Genomic DNA, 22,595 nt, shown 5'->3' on the forward strand with positions numbered 1-22,595 from the left:
ACACACAGACACACACACAGATACACACACATACAGACACACACAGACACACGCACACACACACACATACAGACACACAGTCACACACACATACAGACACATACACACAGACACACAGACACACACACAGACATACATACAGACACACAGACACATACATACAGACACACACATACAGACACACATACATACATACACACACACACAGACACACAGACACACAGACACACACACAGACACACATACAGACACACACACACATACAGACAGACACACACAGACACACACACAGAAACACACACAGACACACAACAACAACCGCCATTCGCCACTAAGTGGCGGTGAGGTCACCACGACGCTTGTGCCAGGCCAAGTGCACCTTGAGGCCACGTGAAGTGTCGAACGCCCGCTGGCAGGAGGTCACGGGGCAGACCCAGCAGGTGCCACGGGTCGACTGACTGAGATGACCGAGATGACTGGCTGATGCACCACCTGTGCCCCCTACTGTGCCAACTTGTTATGCTTTAGCCACCCGGCGCTCCGCTCGTTGTTGTGAGCGTCGCTCCTCCGCCCTCCGTTGTTGTTGGAGGGCGACTGCCTCCAACTGCCCAGTAGCGTCCTTCACGAGCCTCCTCCACTGAGGCCGATCTTGACACCGCTGGTACCAGTCATCGGCAAGTCCACTCAGCTCCACATCCTCCTGTACCACATCACTCCATCTCTTCTCTAGCCCATGCCGCGCCCGTTTAGCCCCCTAAATCTGGCCGAACAAAAGCTGTTTAGGCATGCGGTGGCTGGGCATTGCGGGCAACGTGACCCAGCCAAAGCAGCCTTGTCTGCCGGAGGAGCTCACCGATGGGACTTTGCCCAGATCTTTCAAGGATTTGTGAGCTCCTCACATAATCCAGCCTGGTTAAACCCCAGGATGGATCGTAGGCAGGCCAGCCTAAATGTTTCCGACCGGCGAAGATGCTCCATTAGGGGGGTCCACGATTCGCAAGCGTAGAGAAGAGAGGGAATGACCGTGGCCGAGAAGACCCGAAGCTTCGTGCGGAGCGGACAGACCAGGTAGCTTCCACACAGCGTTACGCAACCGATGAAAAGGTCCTTAATGATCGTGAGCAGAGGGTCAGGGACTCCGAAAGCACGAAGAACAACCCAGAGCCCAGGCCTACTGATGGTATCATAGGCCTTGACCAGGTCAATAAAGCAGAGATGTAGGTCTTGTTGGAATTCCCTACACCTCTGCTGTAGCAGACGGACAGAAAATATGGCATCTGTGCAGGACCGCCCTTTCCTGAAACCCGCATTGGGGCTCCGCAAGCCTCTCCTCAGCGTGCCTAGCAAGGCGATGTTGAATAATGCTTGCCAGGACCTTTCCCGGCACACTGAGGAGTGAGATGCCCCTGTAGTTGTTACAGTCTGTGCGGTCCCCCTTCTTAAAGAGGGGGGACCACCAGGGCATCCTTCAAATCCTGCAGAACCCGTCCAGTGGTCCAGACTGTTGTTATGATGTCATGTAGGGCAGTCACACAGAGTGAGTGACTGGTTGAGTGAGTGACTGAGTGAGCGACTGGGTGAGTGGGGCGAGTGAGTGAGTTGGTGAGTGAGTGAGTGGGTGACTGAGTGAGTGAGTGACTGGGTGAGCGACTAAGTGAGCGACTGAGTGAGTGGCTGGGTGAGTGACTGAGTGAGTGAGTGGCTGTGTGAGTGACTGGGTGAGTCAGTGGATGAGTGAGTGAGTGAGTGAGTGACTGACTGGGTGAGTGGGCGAGTGAGTGAGTGGCTGTGTGAGTGACTGAGTGAGTGAGTGAGTGGGTGAGTGATTGACTGGGTGAGTGACTGGGCGAGTGAGTGGGTGACTGCGCGAGTGACTGAGTGGCTGTGTGAGTGACTGGGCGCGTGAGTGAGTGAGTGGGTGAGTGACTGAGTGATTGAGTGGGTGAGTGAGTGAGTGGGTGGGCGAGTGACTGAGTGACTGGGTGGGTGACTGAGCGAGTGGGTGAGTGAGTGACTGGGTGAGTGAGTGAGTGGGCGAGTGACTGAGTGACTGAGTGAGTGAGTGGGTGACTGGGTGGGTGACTGAGCGAGTGGGTGAGCGACTCACCCCGATCTTGCCCATCTTGGCGGCCATCTTGAGTGGGGTGAGGCCGTCGTGATTGTTGACCGACCTCCAAGTTGAAGCCCGGAAACTCGCGGGCTGCCTGGGGGTGAGGGGGGGGGCAGGGGGGGGGGGGCAGGGGGGGGGGGTGAGGGGGGGGTGAGGGGGGGTGAGGGAGGGGGGCAGGGGGGGGGTGAGGGGGGGGGTGAGGGGGGGGGGGCAGGGGGGGGGGGTGAGGGGGGGGGGGTGAGGGGGGGTGAGGGGGGGGGGGGCAGGGGGGGGGGTGAGGGGGGGGTGAGGGGGGGGGTGAGGGGGGGGGTAGGGGGGGGGTGAGGGGGGGGGGGCAGGGGGGGGGTGAGGGGGGGGGCAGGGGGGGGGGTGAGGGTGGGGTGAGGGGGGGGGGTGAGGGGGGGGGTGAGGGGGGGGTGAGGGGGGGGGGTGAGGGGGCAGGGGAGGGGTGAGGGGGGAGTGAGGGGGCGGTGAGGGGGGGGGGGGTGATGGGGGGGGTGGAGATGATGATGGTGGTGATGGTGGTGGTGATGATGGTGGTGGTGGTGATGGTGGTGATGGTGGTGGTGATGGTGGTGGTGGTGATGATGGTGATGATGGTAGTGATGGTGGTGGTGGTGTTGATGATGATAGCGATAGTGATGATGGTGGTAGTGATGATGGTGATGGTGATGATGATGATGATGATAGTGATGATGATGATAGTGATGATGATAGTGATGATGATGATGATAGTGATGATGATAGTGATGGTGATGATGATGATAGTGATGATGATAGTGATGGTGATGATGATGATAGTGATGATGATGATAGTGATGATGATAGTGATGGTGATGATGGTGATGGTGATGATGATGATAGTGATGATGGTGATGATGGTTGACCTGCATGAGCAGGGCGCTGTACATCTTGGTGACGAAGCGCGTGTTCTCCTTGGTGTTGGTGGTGATGATGGTGATGGTGATGATGATGATAGTGATGATGGTGATGGTGATGATGGTTGACCTGCATGAGCAGGGCGCTGTACATCTTGGTGACGAAGCGCGTGTTCTCCTTGGTGTTGTCTGCCACCGCCACCAGGGCGTGTAGCACCGTGTTGCCTCGCGAGTCACAGCGGCGGAGATCAGCCACAACAACACCACCACCAGCACAACCAGCCACAACAACACCACCACCACCAACACCACCACCGCCACCACCACCACCACCACCACCACGCTCACCAACACCACCAACACCACCACCGCCACCACCACCACCACCACCACCGCCACCGCCACCACCACGCTCACCAACACCACCAACACCACCACCGCCACCACCACCACCGCCACCGCCACCACCACCGCAAGTCAAGAAATGCACCACGTCCGGCTGGTTGGTACAGGCGGCCAGGGAGAGTGGGAGCTCACCTAGAGAGGGGAGGGGAGGGGAGGGAGGACCACTATAGTCTCCATGACAACCGCGACAGTCTCCATGACAACCACCACTGTCTCCCTGACAACCGCCAAGCTCTCCCTGACAACCGCCACTCTCCCTGACAACCGCCTCGGTCTCGCCGACAACCGCCACTCTCTCCCTGACAACCGCCAAGCTCTCCCCGACAACTGCCGCTGTCTCCATGACAACCGCCAAGTTCTCCCAGGGTTACCGAAGTAGAAGTATCCGCCCTCCTCCTTGGGCCTGAAGAACTTGCCCAGGGCCTGGGCGTGAAGGTCGGACCCCGCGGCCACCAGCAGGCGCACGTAGTGCAGGCAGCGGCGCTCTACAGCCACGTGGAGGGCTGTTTGACCTGGTGACACAAGCAGTGACACACAGTGACACACACACACACACACAGTGACACACACACACACAGTGACACACACACACAGTGACGCACACACACACACGTAGTGCAGGCAGCGGCGCTCTACAGCTACATGGAGGGCTGTTTGACCTGGTGACACACACAGTGACACACAGTGACACACACACACACACAGTGACACACACACACACAGTGACACACACACACACACACAGTGACGCACACACACACACGTAGTGCAGGCAGCGGCGCTCTACAGCCACATGGAGGGCTGTTTGACCTGGTGACACACACAGTGACACACGCACACACAGACACAGTGACACACGCACACAGACACAGTGACACACGCACACAGACACAGTGACACACGCACACACGTAGTGCAGGCAGCGGCGCTCTACAGCCACGTGGAGGGCTGTCTGACCTGGTGACACACACAGTGACACACAGTGACACACACACACAGACACAATGACACACGCACACAGACACAGTGACACACGCACACACACACACGTAGTGCAGGCAGCGGCGCTCTACAGCTACATGGAGGGCTGTCTGACCTGGTGACACACACAGTGACACACAGTGACACACACACACAGACACAGTGACACACGCACACAGACACACGTAGTGCAGGCAGCGGCGCTCTACAGCTACATGGAGGGCTGTCTGACCTGGTGACACACACAGTGACACACAGTGACACACACACACAGACACAGTGACACACGCACACAGACACAGTGACACACGCACACACACACACGTAGTGCAGGCAGCGGCGCTCTACAGCTACATGGAGGGCTGTCTGACCTGGTGACACACACAGTGACACACAGTGACACACACACACAGACACAGTGACACACGCACACAGACACAGTGACACACGCACACACACACACGTAGTGCAGGCAGCGGCGCTCTACAGCTACATGGAGGGCTGTTTGACCTGGTGACACACACAGTGACACACAGTGACACACACACACACAGTGACACACAGTGACACACACACACACAGTGACACACAGTGACACACACACACAGTGACACACAGTGACACACACACACAGTGACACACAGTGACACACACACAGTGACACACAGTGACACACACACACAGTGACACACAGTGACACACACACAGTGACACACACACACACAGTGACACACACACACAGTGACACACACACACACAGTGACACACACAGTGACACACACAGTGACACACAGTGACACACACACACACAGTGACACACACAGTGACACACACACAGTGACACACACACACACAGTGACACACACACAGTGACACACACACACACAGTGACACACACACACACAGTGACACACACACACACAGTGACACACACACACAGTGACACACACACACACAGTGACACACACACACACAGTGACACACACACACAGTGACACACACACACAGTGACACACACACAGTGACACACACACACACAGTGACACACACACACACACACACAGTGACACACACACACACAGTGACACACACACACAGTGACACACACACACAGTGACACACACACAGTGACACACACACACACAGTGACACACACACACACACACACAGTGACACACACACACACAGTGACACACACACACAGGCGGCGTTGATGAACTCGTGCAAGCAGCCCGTGTCACGCGCAGCCTCCAGTAGCAGCGGGATGGAGTCTAAGGGTGGAGTCTAAGGGTGGAGTGTGAGGGTGGAGTGAGGGTGGAGTGTAAGGGTGGAGTGTATGTGTGGAGTCCAAGGGTGGAGTCTAAGGGTGGAGTCTAAGGGTGGAGTGTAAGAGTGGAGTGAGGGTGGAGTGTAAGGGTGTTGTCTAAGGGTGTTGTGTGAGGGTGGAGTCTAAGGGTGGAGTCTAAGGGTGGAGTGTGAGGGTGGAGTCCTCCTCACCCTGGTAGTAGTCGTCCGTGTAGGCGGCGTTGACGAACTCGTGCAAGCAGCCCGTGTCACGCGCAGCCTCCAGTAGCAGCGGAATGGTGGAGTTGGTCTTGTCGGGGGCCAGGTTGAGTAGGCCCTTGAGCAGGCACGTCTTGCCTGTGTCAGGCTCTGCTCACCCGGTGAGTGGGAGAGAGGGTGAGCGGGAGGGTGAGTGGGAGAGAGGGTGGGTGAGTGGGTGGGTGGGTGGGTGAGTGAGTGAGTGAGTGACTGAGTGAGTGAGCGAGTGACTGAGCGAGTGAGCGAGTGATTGAGCGAGTGACTGAGCGAGTGACTGAGTGAGTGACTGAGTGAGTGAGCGAGTGACTGAGCGAGCGTACGAGTGACTGAGTGAGTGATTGAGTGAGTGAGCGAGTGACTGAGCGAGCGAGCGTACGAGTGACTGAGCGAGTGAGTGGGTGGGTGAGTGGGTGAGTGAGTGACTGAGTGAGTGAGTCAGCGAGTGAGTGACTGAGTGAGTGACTGACTGAGTGAGTGACTGAGCGAGTGACTGACTGAGTGACTGAGCGAGTGAATGACTGAGTGACTGAGTGGGTGAGTGAGTGAATGACCGAGTGACTGAGCGAGTGACTGAGTGGGTGAGTGAGTGAATGAGCGAGCGGCTGAGCGAGCGAGCGACCGAGTGACTGACTGAGTGAGTGACTGACTGAGAAAGCGAGTGACCGAGCAAGCGAGCAACCTTTGAACTCCTCAGCAGACATCTTCTTCCCGTTGAGCAGCAAGAAGTCACGGAGACCTCCCAGATCCTCGGCCGATCCGCGTGCGACAGCGTCGTGACTGAGCAGGTGAGTGAGTGACTGAGTGAGTGACTGAGTGAGTGACTGAGCGAGTGAATGAATGAGTGACTGAGCGAGTGAATGAATGAGTGACTGAGCGAGTGACTGAGTGGGTGAGCGAGTGACTGAGCGAGCGGCTGAGCGAGCGAGTGACTGAACGAGTGAATGACCGAGTGACTGACTGAGTGACTGAGTTAGTGATTAACTGAGTGACTGAGCGAGTGACTGAGCGAGTGAATGAGTGGGTGAGTGAGTGACTGAGCGAGCGAGCGAGTGAATGACCGAGTAACTGAGCGAGTGACTGAGTGGGTGAGTGAGTGAATGACTGAGTGAGTGAGCGAGCGAGCGAGCGAGCGAGCGAGCGACTGACTGACTGAGTGACTGACTGAGCAAGCGAGCAAGCGAGCAACCTTTGAACTCCTCAGCGGACATCTTCTTCCCGTTGAGCAGCAAGAAGTCACGGAGACCTCCCAGATCCTCGGCCGATCCGCGTGCGACCGCGTCGAAGAGGACCTCCCGGTCGTAGTAGTCGCGGGTGGTGGGCCCGACGGTACTTGGCCTCCTCTTCCTCCTCCTCCTCCTTCTCCGCTCCCCCCCGTCGCTGTCCCACCCATCCTCCAGTCGCCACCGCCGCCCGCGTCCGAGCCCAGCGGAGTTGCCGTGAGGACACGCACACTCACGGGGCAGAGACGCGGGGGGCAGATGTTCACTACCTCGCCTGGTCTACAGGAGGTCTGTGTCTCTCTCATCATCATCACGGTGGCTAGGAGATGTTGACTACCTCGCCTGGTCTACAGGAGGTCTGTGTCTCTCTCATCATCATCACGGTGGCTAGGAGATGTTCACTACCTCGCCTGGTCTACAGGAGGTCTGTGTCTCTCTCATCATCATCACGGTGGCTAGGAGATGTTCACTACCTCGCCTGGTCTACAGGAGGTCTGTGTCTCTCTCATCATCATCACGGTGGCTAGGAGATGTTGACTACCTCGCCTGGTCTACAGGAGGTCTGTGTCTCTCTCATCATCATCACGGTGGCTAGGAGATGTTGACTACCTCGCCTGGTCTACAGGAGGTCTGTGTCTCTCTCATCATCATCACGGTGGCTAGGAGATGTTGACTACCTCGCCTGGTCTACAGGAGGTCTGTGTCTCTCTCATCATCATCACGGTGGCTAGGAGATGTTGACTACCTCGTCTGGTCTACAGGAGGTCTGTGTCTCTCATCATCATCATCATCACGGTGGCTATGAGATGTTGACTACCTCGCCTGGTCTACAGGAGGTCTGTGTCTCTCTCATCATCATCATCATCACGGTGGCTATGAGATGTTAACTACCTTGCCTGGTATACAGGAGGTCTGTGTCTCTCTCATCATCATCATCACCACGGTGGCTATGAGATGTTGACTACCTGGCCTGGTCTACAGGAGGTCTGTGTCTCTCTCATCATCATCACGGTGGCTAGGAGATGTTGACTACCTCGCCTGGTCTACAGGAGGTCTGTGTCTCTCTCATCATCATGGTGGCTAGGAGATGTTGACTACCTCGCCTGGTCTACAGGAGGTCTGTGTCTCTCTCATCATCATGGTGGCTAGGAGATGTTGACTACCTCGCCTGGTCTACAAAAGGTCTGTGTCTCTCTCATCATCATCACGGTGGCTAGGAGATGTTGACTACCTCGCCTGGTCTACAGGAGGTCTGTGTCTCTCTCATCATCATCACGGTGGCTAGGAGATGTTGACTACCTCGTCTGGCCTACAGGAGGTCTGTGTCTCTCTCATCATCATCATCATCACGGTGGCTATGAGATGTTGACTACCTCGCCTGGTCTACAGGAGGTCTGTGTCTCTCTCATCATCATGGTGGCTATGAGATGTTGACTACCTCGCCTGGTCTACAGGAGGTCTGTGTCTCTCTCATCATCATCATCATCATCATCATCACGGTGGCTATGAGATGTTGACTACCTCGCCTGGTCTACAGGTGGTCTGTGTCTCTCTCATCATCATCACGGTGGCTATGAGATGTTGACTACCTCGCCTGGTCTACAGGAGGTCTGTGTCTCTCTCATCATCATTATCATCATCATCATCATCACGGTGGCTATGAGATGTTGACTACCTCGCCTGGTCTACAGGAGGTCTGTGTCTCTCTCATCATCATTATCATCATCATCATCATCACGGTGGCTAGGAGATGTTGACTACCTCGCCTGGTCTACAGGAGGTCTGTGTCTCTCTCATCATCATCATCATCACGGTGGCTAGGAGATGTTGACTACCTCGCCTGGTATACAGGAGGTCTGTGTCTCTCTCATCATCATCATCATCACGGTGGCTATGAGATGTTGAGTACCTCGCCTGGTCTACAGGAGGTCTGTGTCTCTCTCATCATCATCACGGTGGCTATGAGATGTTGACTACCTCGCCTGGTCTACAGGAGGTCTGTGTCTCTCTCATCATCATCACGGTGGCTATGAGATGTTGACTACCTCGCCTGGTCTACAGGAGGTCTGTGTCTCTCTCATCATCATCATCATCACGGTGGCTATGAGATGTTGACTACCTCGCCTGGTCTACAGGAGGTCTGTGTCTCTCTCATCATCATCATCATCATCACGGTGGCTATGAGATGTTGACTACCTCGCCTGGTCTACAGGTGGTCTGTGTCTCTCTCATCATCATCACGGTGGCTATGAGATGTTGACTACCTCGCCTGGTCTACAGGAGGTCTGTGTCTCTCTCATCATCATTATCATCATCATCATCACGGTGGCTATGAGATGTTGACTACCTCGCCTGGTCTACAGGAGGTCTGTGTCTCTCTCATCATCATCATTATCATCATCATCATCATCATCACGGTGGCTAGGAGATGTTGACTACCTCGCCTGGTCTACAGGAGGTCTGTGTCTCTCTCATCATCATCATCACGGTGGCTATGAGATGTTGACTACCTCACCTGGTTCGCAGGGGAAGATTTGTCCCTGTGTGTGCATCATAGGTGGTGCTACTAGCAGCACTTGCCCCTACAGCCCTGCAGCCCTGCTCGAGACTACCTGGGGGAGCTTTGTCTGTGTGTGTGCATCATAGGCGGCGCTACTCGCTACTAGCAGCACTTGCCCCTACAGCCCTGTAGCCCTGCTCGAGGCTACCTGGGGGACCTTTGTCTGTGTTGTGTGTGTAGTACATAGACACTGCTGCTACTAACAGCACTTGCCCCTGCAGCCCGGCTCGAGGCTACCTGGGGGAGCTTTGTCTGTGTGTGTACAACATAGGTGGTGCTACTAGCAGCACTTGCCCCTGCAGCCCTGCAGCCCTGCTGGAGGCTACCTGGGGGAGCTTTGTCTGTGTGTGTACATCATAGGTGGTGCTACTAGCAGCACTTGCCCCTGCAGCCCTGCTGGAGGCTACCTGGGGGAGTTTTGTCTGTGTGTGTACATCATAGGTGGTGCTACTAACAGCACTTGCCCCTGCAGCCCTGCTGGAGGCTACCTGGGGGAGCTTTGCCTGTGTGTGTGCATCATAGGCGGTGCTACTCGCTAGCACTAACAGCACTTGCCCCTGCAGCCCTGCTGGAGGCTACCTGGGGGAGCTTTGTCTGTGTGTGTGCATCATAGGTGGTGCTACTCGCTAGCACTAAAAGCACTTGCCCCTGCAGCCCTGCACGAGGCTACCTGGGGGAGCTTTGCCTGTGTGTGTACATCATAGGTGGTGCTACTAGCAGCACTTGCCCCTGCAGCCCTGCTGGAGGCTACCTGGGGGAGCTTTGCCTGTGTGTGTACATCATAGGTGGTGCTACTAGCAGCACTTGCCCCTGCAGCCCTGCTGGAGGCTACCTGGGGGAGCTTTGCCTGTGTGTGTACATCATAGGTGGTGCTACTAGCAGCACTTGCCCCTGCAGCCCTGCTGGAGGCTACCTGGGGGAGCTTTGTCTGTGTGGTGTGTGTAGTACATAGACACTGCTACCACTAACAGCACTTGCCCCTGCAGCCCTGCTGGAGGCTACCTGGGGGAGCTTTGCCTGTGTGTGTACATCATAGGTGGTGCTACTAGCAGCACTTGCCCCTGCAGCCCTGCTGGAGGCTACCTGGGGGAGCTTTGCCTGTGTGTGTACATCATAGGTGGTGCTACTAGCAGCACTTGCCCCTGCAGCCCTGCTGGAGGCTACCTGGGGGAGCTTTGCCTGTGTGTGTACATCATAGGTGGTGCTACTAGCAGCACTTGCCCCTGCAGCCCTGCTCGAGGCTACCTGGGGGAGCTTTGCCTGTGTGTGTACATCATAGGTGGTGCTACTAGCAGCACTTGCCCCTGCAGCCCTGCAGCCCTGCTGGAGGCTACCTGGGGGAGCTTTGCCTGTGTGTGTGCATCATAGGTGGTGCTACTAGCAGCACTTGCCCCTGCAGCCCTGCTCGAGGCTACCTGGGGGAGCTTTGCCTGTGTGTGTACATCATAGGTGGTGCTACTAGCAGCACTTGCCCCTGCAGCCCTGCAGCCCTGCTGGAGGCTACCTGGGGGAGCTTTGCCTGTGTGTGTGCATCATAGGTGGTGCTACTAGCAGCACTTGCCCCTGCAGCCCTGCTCGAGGCTACCTGGGGGAGCTTTGGCTGTGTGTGTACATCATAGGTGGTGCTACTAGCAGCACTTGCCCCTGCAGCCCTGCTCGAGGCTACCTGGGGGAGCTTTGCCTGTGTGTGTACATCATAGGTGGTGCTACTAGCAGCACTTGCCCCTGCAGCCCTGCTCGAGGCTACCTGGGGGAGCTTTGCCTGTGTGTGTACATCATAGGTGGTGCTACTAGCAGCACTTGCCCCTGCAGTCCTGCTGGAGGCTACCTGGGGGAGCTTTGCCTGTGTGTGTGCATCATAGGTGGTGCTACTAGCAGCACTTGCCCCTGCAGCCCTGCTGGAGGCTACCTGGGGGAGCTTTGCCTGTGTGTGTACATCATAGGTGGTGCTACTAGCAGCACTTGCCCCTGCAGCCCTGCTGGAGGCTACCTGGGGGAGCTTTGCCTGTGTGTGTACATCATAGGTGGTGCTACTAGCAGCACTTGCCCCTGCAGCCCTGCTGGAGGCTACCTGGGGGAGCTTTGCCTGTGTGTGTACATCATAGGTGGTGCTACTAGCAGCACTTGCCCCTGCAGCCCTGCTGGAGGCTACCTGGGGGAGCTTTGTCTGTGTGGTGTGTGTAGTACATAGACACTGCTACCACTAGCAGCACTTGCCCCTGCAGCCCTGCTGGAGGCTACCTGGGGGAGCTTTGTCTGTGTGGTGTGTGTAGTACATAGACACTGCTACCACTAGCAGCACTTGCCCCTGCAGCCCTGCTGGAGGCTACCTGGGGGAGCTTTGTCTGTGTGGTGTGTGTAGTACATAGACACTGCTACCACTAGCAGCACTTGCCCCTGCAGCCCTGCTCGAGGCTACCTGGGGGAGCTTTGCCTGTGTGGTGTGTGTAGTACATAGACACTGCTACCACTAGCAGCACTTGCCCCTGCAGCCCTGCTCGAGGCTACCTGGGGGAGCTTTGCCTGTGTGGTGTGTGTAGTACATAGACACTGCTACCACTAGCAGCACTTGCCCCTGCAGCCCTGCTGGAGGCTACCTGGGGGAGCTTTGCCTGTGTGGTGTGTGTAGTACATAGACACTGCTACCACTAGCAGCACTTGCCCCTGCAGCCCTGCTCGAGGCTACCTGGGGGAGCTTTGTCTGTGTGGTGTGTGTAGTACATAGACACTGCTACCACTAGCAGCACTTGCCCCTGCAGCCCTGCTGGAGGCTACCTGGGGGAGCTTTGCCTGTGTGGTGTGTGTAGTACATAGACACTGCTACCACTAGCAGCACTTGCCCCTGCAGCCCTGCTCGAGGCTACCTGGGGGAGCTTTGTCTGTGTGGTGTGTGTAGTACATAGACACTGCTACCACTAGCAGCACTTGCCCCTGCAGCCCTGCTGGAGGCTACCTGGGGGAGCTTTGCCTGCGCCTGTTGGGCTTGCCGGGCGAGTCACGTGGTGGAGTCTCCGCCGTCTCGTGCGAGGCCGCCGAGTAGAGGGAGTCCATTGGGGCCTTTGACCTCTGACCTCCGTAGGGGGTCACGTGGGAGTAAGTGGGAACGACCTGCACACAGTTACACACACACACAGACACACACACACAGTTACACACACACACAGACACACACACACACACAGACACACACACACACAGACACACACACACAGTTACACACACACAGACACACACACACACACAGACACACACACACACAGACACACACACACAGACACACACACACAGACACACACACACACACAGTTACACTACACACACACACAGACACACACAGACACACACACACAGTTACACACACACACAGACACAGTTACACACACACACAGACACACACACACACACAGACACACACACACAGACACACACACACACACACAGACACACACACACACACAGTTACACACACACACAGACACACACACAGACACACACACACACACACACAGACACACACACACACACAGTTACACACACACACAGACACACACACACAGTTACACACACACACACACAGACACACACACACAGTTACACACACACACAGACACACACACACAGTTACACACACACACACACAGTTACACACACACACAGACACACAGTTACACTACACACACAGACACACACACAGTTACACAGGTACACACACACACACACAGACACACACACACACAGACACACACAGTTACACACACACACACAGACACACACAGTTACACACACACACACAGACACACACACAGTTACACAGGTACACACACACACACACAGACACACACACACACAGACACACACAGTTACACACACACACACACACAGACACACACACAGTTACACACACACAGACACACACACAGTTACACTACACACAGGTACACACACAGACACACACACACAGACACACACACACAGACAGACACACAGACACACACACACAGACAGACACACAGACACACACATACAGACAGACACACAGACACACACATACAGACACACACACACAGGTACACACACATACAGACACACACACAGGTACACACACACACAGACACAGACACACAGACACACAGACACACACACACGTACACACACAGACAACACGTACACACACAGACACACACACAGGTACACACACACACAGACACACAGACACACACACAGACACACACACAGACACACAGATACACACACAGACACACACACACACACAGGTACACAGACACACAGACACACACGCACACAACAAAGATCCCCATATAGCCTTAAGAGACTGTAGGGGCAAGTGCTGTTAGCGAGTAGCACCTATGAAGGCCAGAACGGCACCACGAGGGGGTGGGTGGCCAGCACCACGCCCGACCGCCTTTGTCTCCCCAGTGCTAGCGATGTTTACACACTGCACCAGGTACTCATTTAAGGCTGAGTCGACCTAGGGGAGGCCCAGGACCGGTTCAGATAATCGTCACTGGTGTTGGCCGTGAGCGGGAATCGAACCTGGGTCGCCAGGTTCATAGCGCAGCGCGCTAACCACTACACCCACCACTCCCCACACACATACCACACACAGACACACACACACAGACACACACACAAACAGACACACACACACACAAACACACACACAGACATACACACACACACACACAGACACACACACAGACACACACACACAGACAGACACACACACAGGTACATACACACAGTTACACACACAGACATACACACACACACACACAGTTACATACACACAGACACACAAACACGTACAACACACAGACACACAGACACAAAGATCCCCCGTATAGCCTTAACAGACACACACACACAGACACACACACACACACACACGTACACACACACAGTTACACACACAGACATACACACACACACACAGACACACACACACAGTTACATACACACGTACACACACACACGTACACACACACACGTACACACATACACGATGCTCTCACCTTGAACGCCTCCGTCATTCGCGAGCGAAGACCCGAGGTGGTGGTGGTGGTGGGTGGCACACGTGGAGCATCTGCAGATCCACCTTCCACCTGATCCCTAGAATCCAGCTCATCACCACCACCACCACCGCCACCACCACCACCACCACCGCCACCACCACCACCACCACCGCCGCCACCGTCCTGATCGTCCATGGCAGTACAAGCTCTCTGCACTCGCTGTCTCTTCTTGTTTTGTTTCTTTTGCTGCTTCTGGACGTAGCGGTGGGATGGAGCTGCTTGCTGCTGCTGATGATTCGCTCTGGAGTTCTGTGCACGCACAGGAGAGACGGCTGGGACGTTACACTACATTGTATACTACACTATACACTATACTACTACAGTACATACTACATTATACACTATACTATACACTACATTATACACTACACTATACACTGCATTATACACTACATACTACATTATACACTATACTATACACTACACTATACACTACACTATACACTACATACTACATTATACACTATACTACATACTACATTATACACTATACTATACACTACATTATACACTACACTATACACTACATACTACATTATACACTATACTATACACTACACTATACACTGCATTATACACTACATACTACATTATACACTACACTATACACTACACTATACACTACATACTACATTATACACTATACTATACACTACACTATACACTGCATTATACACTACATACTACATTATACACTACACTATACACTACACTACACGCTATACACTACAACGCTATACACTACACTATACACTACACACTACTATACACTACACTAGACACTACACTATACACTACACTACATACTATACTATACACTACACTAGACACTACACTAGACACTACACTACTACACTACATACTACATTATACACTATATTATACACTACACTACACGCTATACACTGCACACTACATTATACACTACACCACGTTATACACTACACTATACTACTATACACTATACTACATTATACACTACACTACTATACACTACATTATACACTACACACATTATATATACTACACTATACACTACACTATACACTACTATACACTACACTATACACTACACTATACACTACATACTACACTACTATACACTACACTACATTATACACTACACTACTATACACTACACATTACACTACTATACACTACACTATACACTACTATACAGTACTACATACTACACTATACACTATTATACACTACCCAATACTACTATACACTACATACTACACAACAACTACAACAACAACAGCTACAAGAATGATGAATCAATAATAATAAATTATTCAACCGGCGGCTCCGGGCGTGAACGCCGGCTGAGTGTCCAGTGGGTCTCACTCAGCGCGGATCGAGTTACACCCCCTACTCACCCCCTACTCACCCCCTACTCACCCCCTACTCACCCCCTACTCACCCCCTACTCACCCCCTACTCACCCCCTACTCACCCCCTACTCACCCCCTACTCACCGCCCATTACACCATCACCCTCCTCCACCTCCACCCTCCATTACCCCACCTCATCTCACTCTCATCTCACTCTCTCGCACACGACGACGATGGAAGCGGCCCACTGCTGCTACTGGAGAAGCAGCAGCAGCAGCAGCAGCTTTTCAGAAGCATCACAGATCAACAAGCACACTTTTCCTTTGGACAAAAAAAGGACGCAGCACCTCATACACGCGGACACACCCTCCAATTATTGTTTTCGATTCAACAACAACAATAACAACAACAACAACAATAACAACAACAATAACAACAAGCACTCGAGCAGAGGCAATAACATCTTGAGCCTGACGACCCCAGAAGGGTTCATAACAACCGCCGAGAAAAACATCATGAAGATCGCCAGAAACTTCTACTCCAAACTGCGCGAAGAAGAAAACACACAGGAGGAGGAGGCGGTGAAAGAACTGCTAGAAGGGGGCCCCCCCCCCCCCACCTTGGGGAGTGCAGAGAGAGAAGGACTAGAGACCCCCCCCCCCCCCCGTCACCCTGGAGGAACTACACGTCGCGATGAAGGGACTGCCCAGGGGAAAATTCCCAGGAATTGACGGGCTACCGGTAGAATTCTACGCAGCCTTTTGGAACGAGCTTGGCCCCTGTTTGCCGGAGCTCCTGGCGGAGCAGAGCCTGCGGAGAGGAGAGCTCCCGTTGAGCTTGCGAGGGAGGGCGGTGGTAACGCTGCTGCCCAAAAAGGGAGACCTGCGGCGAAATAGAAAACTGGCGGCCCGTGTGCCTCCTATGTACCGACTACAAGATAATCGCAAAAGCGATAGCAAAACCGCCTGGAAATGGTGGCAGATCAAGTAGTACAACAAGAACAAACCTACTGCGTCCCCGGCCGCTGCATCTAACAACAACGTAAGCACGGCGAGGGACGTCATATCCTTGGCAGACATGCAGAACATCAACTCAGGCCTCCTAATCATGGACCCAAGAAAAAGCATTCGACAGGGTGAACCACGCGTACCTTGAGCCGTGGCAGACCACTGTTACAATCCAGTGGGCTCACATGACATTGACTTCTCCAAGACGGAGGTTCTCTGCAAGCCATCTGGCTACCATGAGAGATTCGTTCATGAGGCGATCCACATATACAAACACGGAGACAATTTCAACCGAGAAGATGGATTCTGGCTCAGCAATCATTGGAAGGACGTAATCAACCATTTCGGATCTTAACTGATTGTTGTTCACGTTTACGGTGATTTTCTGACCGCAGTCCACTCACTTGTGTTCTCCACAGGGAATGCATCATTTGCTCCGCTGCGGGTTTCCTGCTTCTAGATACTATTAACATTCCCTCCCTTTGTTAATGCTACCCCCCAGAGGTGTGGACTCGAGTCATGTGACTTGGACTCGAGTCAGACTCGAGTCATGAATTTGATGACTTGCGACTCGACTTGGACTTGCATAACAATGACTTTGTCCCACCTCTGAGATGTGGACTCGAGTCATGTGACTTGGACTCGAGTCAGACTCGAGTCATGAATTTGATGACTTGCGACTCGACTTGGACTTGCATAACAATGACTTTGTCCCACCTATGAGATGTGGACTCGAGTCATGTGACTTGGACTCGAGTCAGACTCGAGTCATGAATTTGATGACTTGCGACTCGACTTGGACTTGCATAACAATGACTTTGTCCCACCTATGAGATGTGGACTCGAGTCATGTGACTTGGACTCGAGTCAGACTCGAGTCATGAATTTGATGACTTGCGACTCGACTTGGACTTGCATAACAATGACTTTGTCCCACCTATGAGATGTGGACTCGAGTCATGTGACTTGGACTCGAGTCAGACTCGAGTCATGAATTTGATGACTTGCGACTCGACTTGGACTTGCATAACAATGACTTTGTCCCACCTCTGCTACCCCCTACCCCCTCCCTTTGATGCTGCTAATCCTGCATAATGCATGGGCATAATATGACCTTGAAACCCCCCAGCCCACCTCCTACGCATTTCCCATAAATATGCTAAATTCCTCTTGATATGCAAATTATTTTGTCAAGGCGCTCTTCCCCCCCTCCAACCCAGCTTAAAAAGACGCTCCAAGCCTGGGGTTGTCATTCAGACTCTGTCTTCTCGACAGACCTGTTCTTCACCTGAGGACGGCTGCTTGCGTTGTGGCCGAAACGTCGTGATAATTATTTTATTATGTTTTATTTTTATTATTTTATTACTTCCCTTTTACGTGACTTTACCGAAAGAACCAAGAAGAAGAAGAAGAAGCTATTACTCTCTCTTGGATTTGGACCGACCTTCGTAACACACGTAAAACTCTTGTACACCGACATACGCAGCTTCCTAAAAGTCAACCAGCGCCTAGGCCGTCCTCTTTCCCCGTAACAAGAGGAGTCGGACAGGGATGCCCCCTTTTCACAACTCCTCTACACACCATCCCTGGAACGACTCCTAGGAAGCCTAAAGACCACCCTGACCGGGTTTGTAATCCCCAGGTCCTGACAATGCAAACGTCAAGCTGTCCGCATACGCTGACGACGTATGCGTGGTGATCAACAATCAAGAGGACGTCGCTGCGCTACGCCAAGCAGCGCTGGTGTAATGAGAGCCTATGTCCGGCTCACGTGGTCATCGGCTCTGCCGGTCCTGCTTTACAGCCAATGGGGGGAGAGCCTGGGAGCATGGCCCTGGCGTGATCGAGGGGTGCCAGCTAGGGTGATTGGTTCTGCTGGTTTTGGCCTCAGCCAATGGGAAGACAAGTCAGGGGCGTGGTCCCGGGAGTTGATGGAGGAATCTGGAACATTCGGCGCAGGCTGTTGAGAATTGGCTGGAGTGCACCACGTGACCCAGGCGTTAAATAAGGGGAGAGATGAGGGACACGTGGTCAGACGAGGAACGAAGAGAGAGAGAGAGGGGCCACGCGCGAGCGGGGCTCCGAGTGCCACGTGGCGGTACGTCTCTTGTGGGCTGTCTGCCCACTTCCCGTTGCCTGCCAGCAGCGGTGGAGTGCTTGTGAACTGGAATAAGTAAAAAAATTAACCCGTAAAAACAAAGTTTTTCACTATAAATCCTTTATATGCATGGCGGCTAGAGTCCTCTCGTCCTCTGGCTTGAGATGGCTGCCACCTATGGGTCAGATGATTGCCTGCCACCCTTAAGCAATTGGTAATTACATAGAATTTTTTTTTACCTAAAAAGTGTAAAATTTTGGAAATTTTGGAAATTTTTTCACGAAAATGCATTGTCACGCACAACGAGTCTGTGTGCAAAATGTCAGCTCGATTGGATCACGGGAAGTGGGTTAAAACACGACCGGAAGATTTGCACGGTCGTAAGCGCGCAAGCAAGCACGCAAGTGAACTTAATATAAAGGATTTAAAAACAATGGCTCTCCGATTCACCACAGCCGGGATACGGACGGGTAGGCGATCTGGTGAAAAAACCACGACGGCCACCTCAAGTGGAGAAACGCGGCCGACATAAGCACCGTGTTGGCCGGAGATAAAAAACTACGCGCGACACTCTCGGCAATGCAGACTCTGCAGCTGCAACTACACGCTGCCCAACCAACCAACCAACCAACCATCCCCCCCCCCCACCCCGTCCGCCTTCCCAGAGCTACGCATTGCCTGCATGCAGCCCCCAGGGCGATGCGATGCAAGTGTTGAGGAGTAGAGGAGAGTGGTGGCGTCGCGTGCGCTGTCCGGTGCGGTGACATCACGGGACGTGGCGTCGCACGCGCTGGGCAGTGCACGTGACGTCACGCCTCAGAGGGTATTTAAGGGAAATATATTCTTAGGTTTTGTCGGTAAAGTCACTGTGTAGGTAAAACATCAAAATTAATTAAAAATAAAATAAAAAATTAAATAAAAATCACGACGTTTCGGAGGCAACACAAGTCTCCCGTCATCAGGTGGGACCGTCACAGCCGGATTAGCTGCATCAAGTGAGGCAATGATTCAAGATGTGAGCCCTTAAAAGCAAGTTGAAGGGGGGGAGGAGAGGGGGGGGAGCTCATCAGAATGTGGTAGCCAATGAATGGAACGTGGCCCCCCCTCCCTCCCGATACGTTCCATTCATTGGCTACCACATTCTGATGAGCTCCCCCCCCCCTCTCCTCCCCCCTCAACTCGCTTTTAAGGGCTTACATCTTGAATCATTGCCTCACTTGATGCAGCTAATCTGGCTGTGACGGTCCCACCTGATGACGGAGACTTGTGTTGCCTCCGAAACGTCGTGATTTTTATTTTATTTTTTATGTTATTTTTATTAATTTAGATGTTTTACCTACACAGTGACTTTACCGAAAAAACATGAGAATATGAATCCTTGCAGTCACGAAAGCTTCAAATCTAGAATTATATTTAAGGGAGACCCCGTGACGTAAGCGGGGTCACTGTGGGAACGGGGATAGTAAACAGGGTGAAGAGGGAACCAGGGGTAGTGAGAGGGATCCAATAGTGAGTCTGGGGAGAAGCCGGTGGTAGTAGCCGTAGATGTGCTTCTCTCTCCGCTCGGTGGAGTCGGCAGAGTCCACGATTCGACACGAGAGTGAGAGAGACCGGAGCTAGCCGGCAGGGACCCGGACTCAGAGTAGGACCCCCCTAGCCCCTGGGAGTTGTGTGTACCCTGTGAAGTAGCGATACGTGTTAATAAATCCTGGCGGAAGCCCCGAACTCACCCCCGTCTCCGAGTACGTCCGTCGGAACTGCTCAACACAAGCGTGCTGCTGCTCAAACTCGCGGACTGCGGGAACGTGGCTCTCGAAGGCGCCTCCACAGCAGCGCTGTACGGCTGCTGCGTGAAAGCGTTTCATCGCCGGGCTCTGGAAAACTTGCCGAGCACGAAATGGAGAGACACCTTCCACCACGCTGATTGACAACTACCTCCTCAGTGGGAAGAACTATAGAAACCCCCCCGTGGCAAAACGGAGCGGGGACCCCCTCCAATGGAGGCTGGCTCACTGGGCACTGCCCTCAGCGGTGTGGGTCAAGAAAGTCACCCCGGGAACGTCCGACTCGTGCGCGTTCTTGCGGCGAAAGGGAAGATCTTGCCCGCGAATATGTAACGTTCTTGAAGGAGACGGATACTTCTTAGAGGCCACACGCTTTTATTCACCAATACTTGCTACACCTGACACACAAGGGGTACACGGTCACCGTGCCCGCTATCCTGAGGAGCTACAGACTCCGGACTTGCCGGCTACCTCCCCCCGCTAGCCTAGCGTCCTCCAGCTGGGACCTAGGGGAGGCACACTGACCCGCCGCTGGCCCGGCGGGTCCCCGACCCTCTGGTCGCTCGAGACCTTCGCCCTGACAAGGGCGGGAAGGCTGGGAGCCAGGATCCTATCCAGGACCCATCTCCCCTGACCACTGGTGACTCTGAGCCCCAGCCCTGACAAGGGCGGGAAGGCTTGGTCCAGGATCCTATCCAGGACCTCTATCCCCTGACCACTGGTGACACTGAGCCCTTAGCCCTGACAAGGGCGGGAAGGCTTGGTCCAGGATCCTATCCAGGACCCATCTCCCCTGACCACTGGTTACACTGAGACCTTCGCCCTCACAGGGGCTGGAAGGCTTGGTCCAGGGTCCTAGATGTCTTCGGCCGACTTGGGTCTTCGTGTAGCAGAACTGGCCAAGAGCTCTCAGCGCTCCGGCTTTTATACCGGTTCGTGGCCGGGTTGACCAATCCCCGGCCACCTCTTGGACCCCTCCGATTGGTCCTTCCCAATCTGGCGTTTGGATCCTACCTCACCCCATTTGACCCGGACCGTTTGATTGAGCGGGAAAACCTTGTTTACCAACCGCTCTCTCACAGCTTGCGAACAAGCGAGTAGTTATCACCACTACACATATATATATAGAATGCCAGAGACTGACGCCACTATTCAAAACGCTGGGATCCATCTTCAGAAAGCTAGGAGTGCCTTTCTTCAAAAGCAGCCTTGTATGCGGAGTGCCGTACAGGGCGAACGAGCGCCATAATAACCTGGCGGATTTTGTGTTTGCTCAGGCAAAAATGGCCGTCTACAAAACGCGGGAAAAAAAGGTTACAAGGCGACAAGACCACGAACGAGGGTTGCTCGGTTAGTGGCGATGATGATGAGGGGCTTGCTGGGACCGAGGCTCCGACTGGAGCACGAATACTAGGCCAGGTCGCGAGCAAAGTGTCTTCTCTTACTCTCACTCACTCTCTCTCTCACTCTCTCTCTCTCTCACTCTCTCACTCTCTCACTCACACTCTCACCACCCCCCCCCCCTCTCACCGGCTCGCTCCTCCGATTCGAAGAGGCCCTCAAACGTGGGCAGAGCCGGC

The 22,595-nt window shown here is 53.9% G+C and overlaps 1 protein-coding gene across 1 annotated transcript in view; it reads right to left on the reverse strand.

Annotated features, from left to right (window-relative positions):
• LOC144740642 (transient receptor potential cation channel subfamily V member 4-like) overlaps positions 1 to 12,747 on the reverse strand; it is a gene marked incomplete at its 3' end in the record, with an annotated part of 18,659 nt that extends 5,912 nt beyond the window's left edge. The window contains 9 exon segments of the mRNA XM_078623437.1: positions 2,108 to 2,170; positions 2,172 to 2,204; positions 3,119 to 3,261; positions 3,466 to 3,525; positions 3,765 to 3,905; positions 5,872 to 6,027; positions 7,103 to 7,367; positions 10,185 to 10,271; positions 12,712 to 12,747. Of these exon segments, the coding sequence (XP_078479563.1) occupies positions 2,108 to 2,170; positions 2,172 to 2,204; positions 3,119 to 3,261; positions 3,466 to 3,525; positions 3,765 to 3,905; positions 5,872 to 6,027; positions 7,103 to 7,367; positions 10,185 to 10,271; positions 12,712 to 12,747 (984 nt within the window).
• Positions 12,748 to 22,595: the final 9,848 nt, after the last annotated feature.

This window comes from Lampetra planeri, unplaced genomic scaffold (assembly GCF_965212315.1).
Source record: "Lampetra planeri unplaced genomic scaffold, kcLamPlan1.2.h2 scaffold_253, whole genome shotgun sequence".
Taxonomy (NCBI): domain Eukaryota; kingdom Metazoa; phylum Chordata; class Hyperoartia; order Petromyzontiformes; family Petromyzontidae; genus Lampetra; species Lampetra planeri.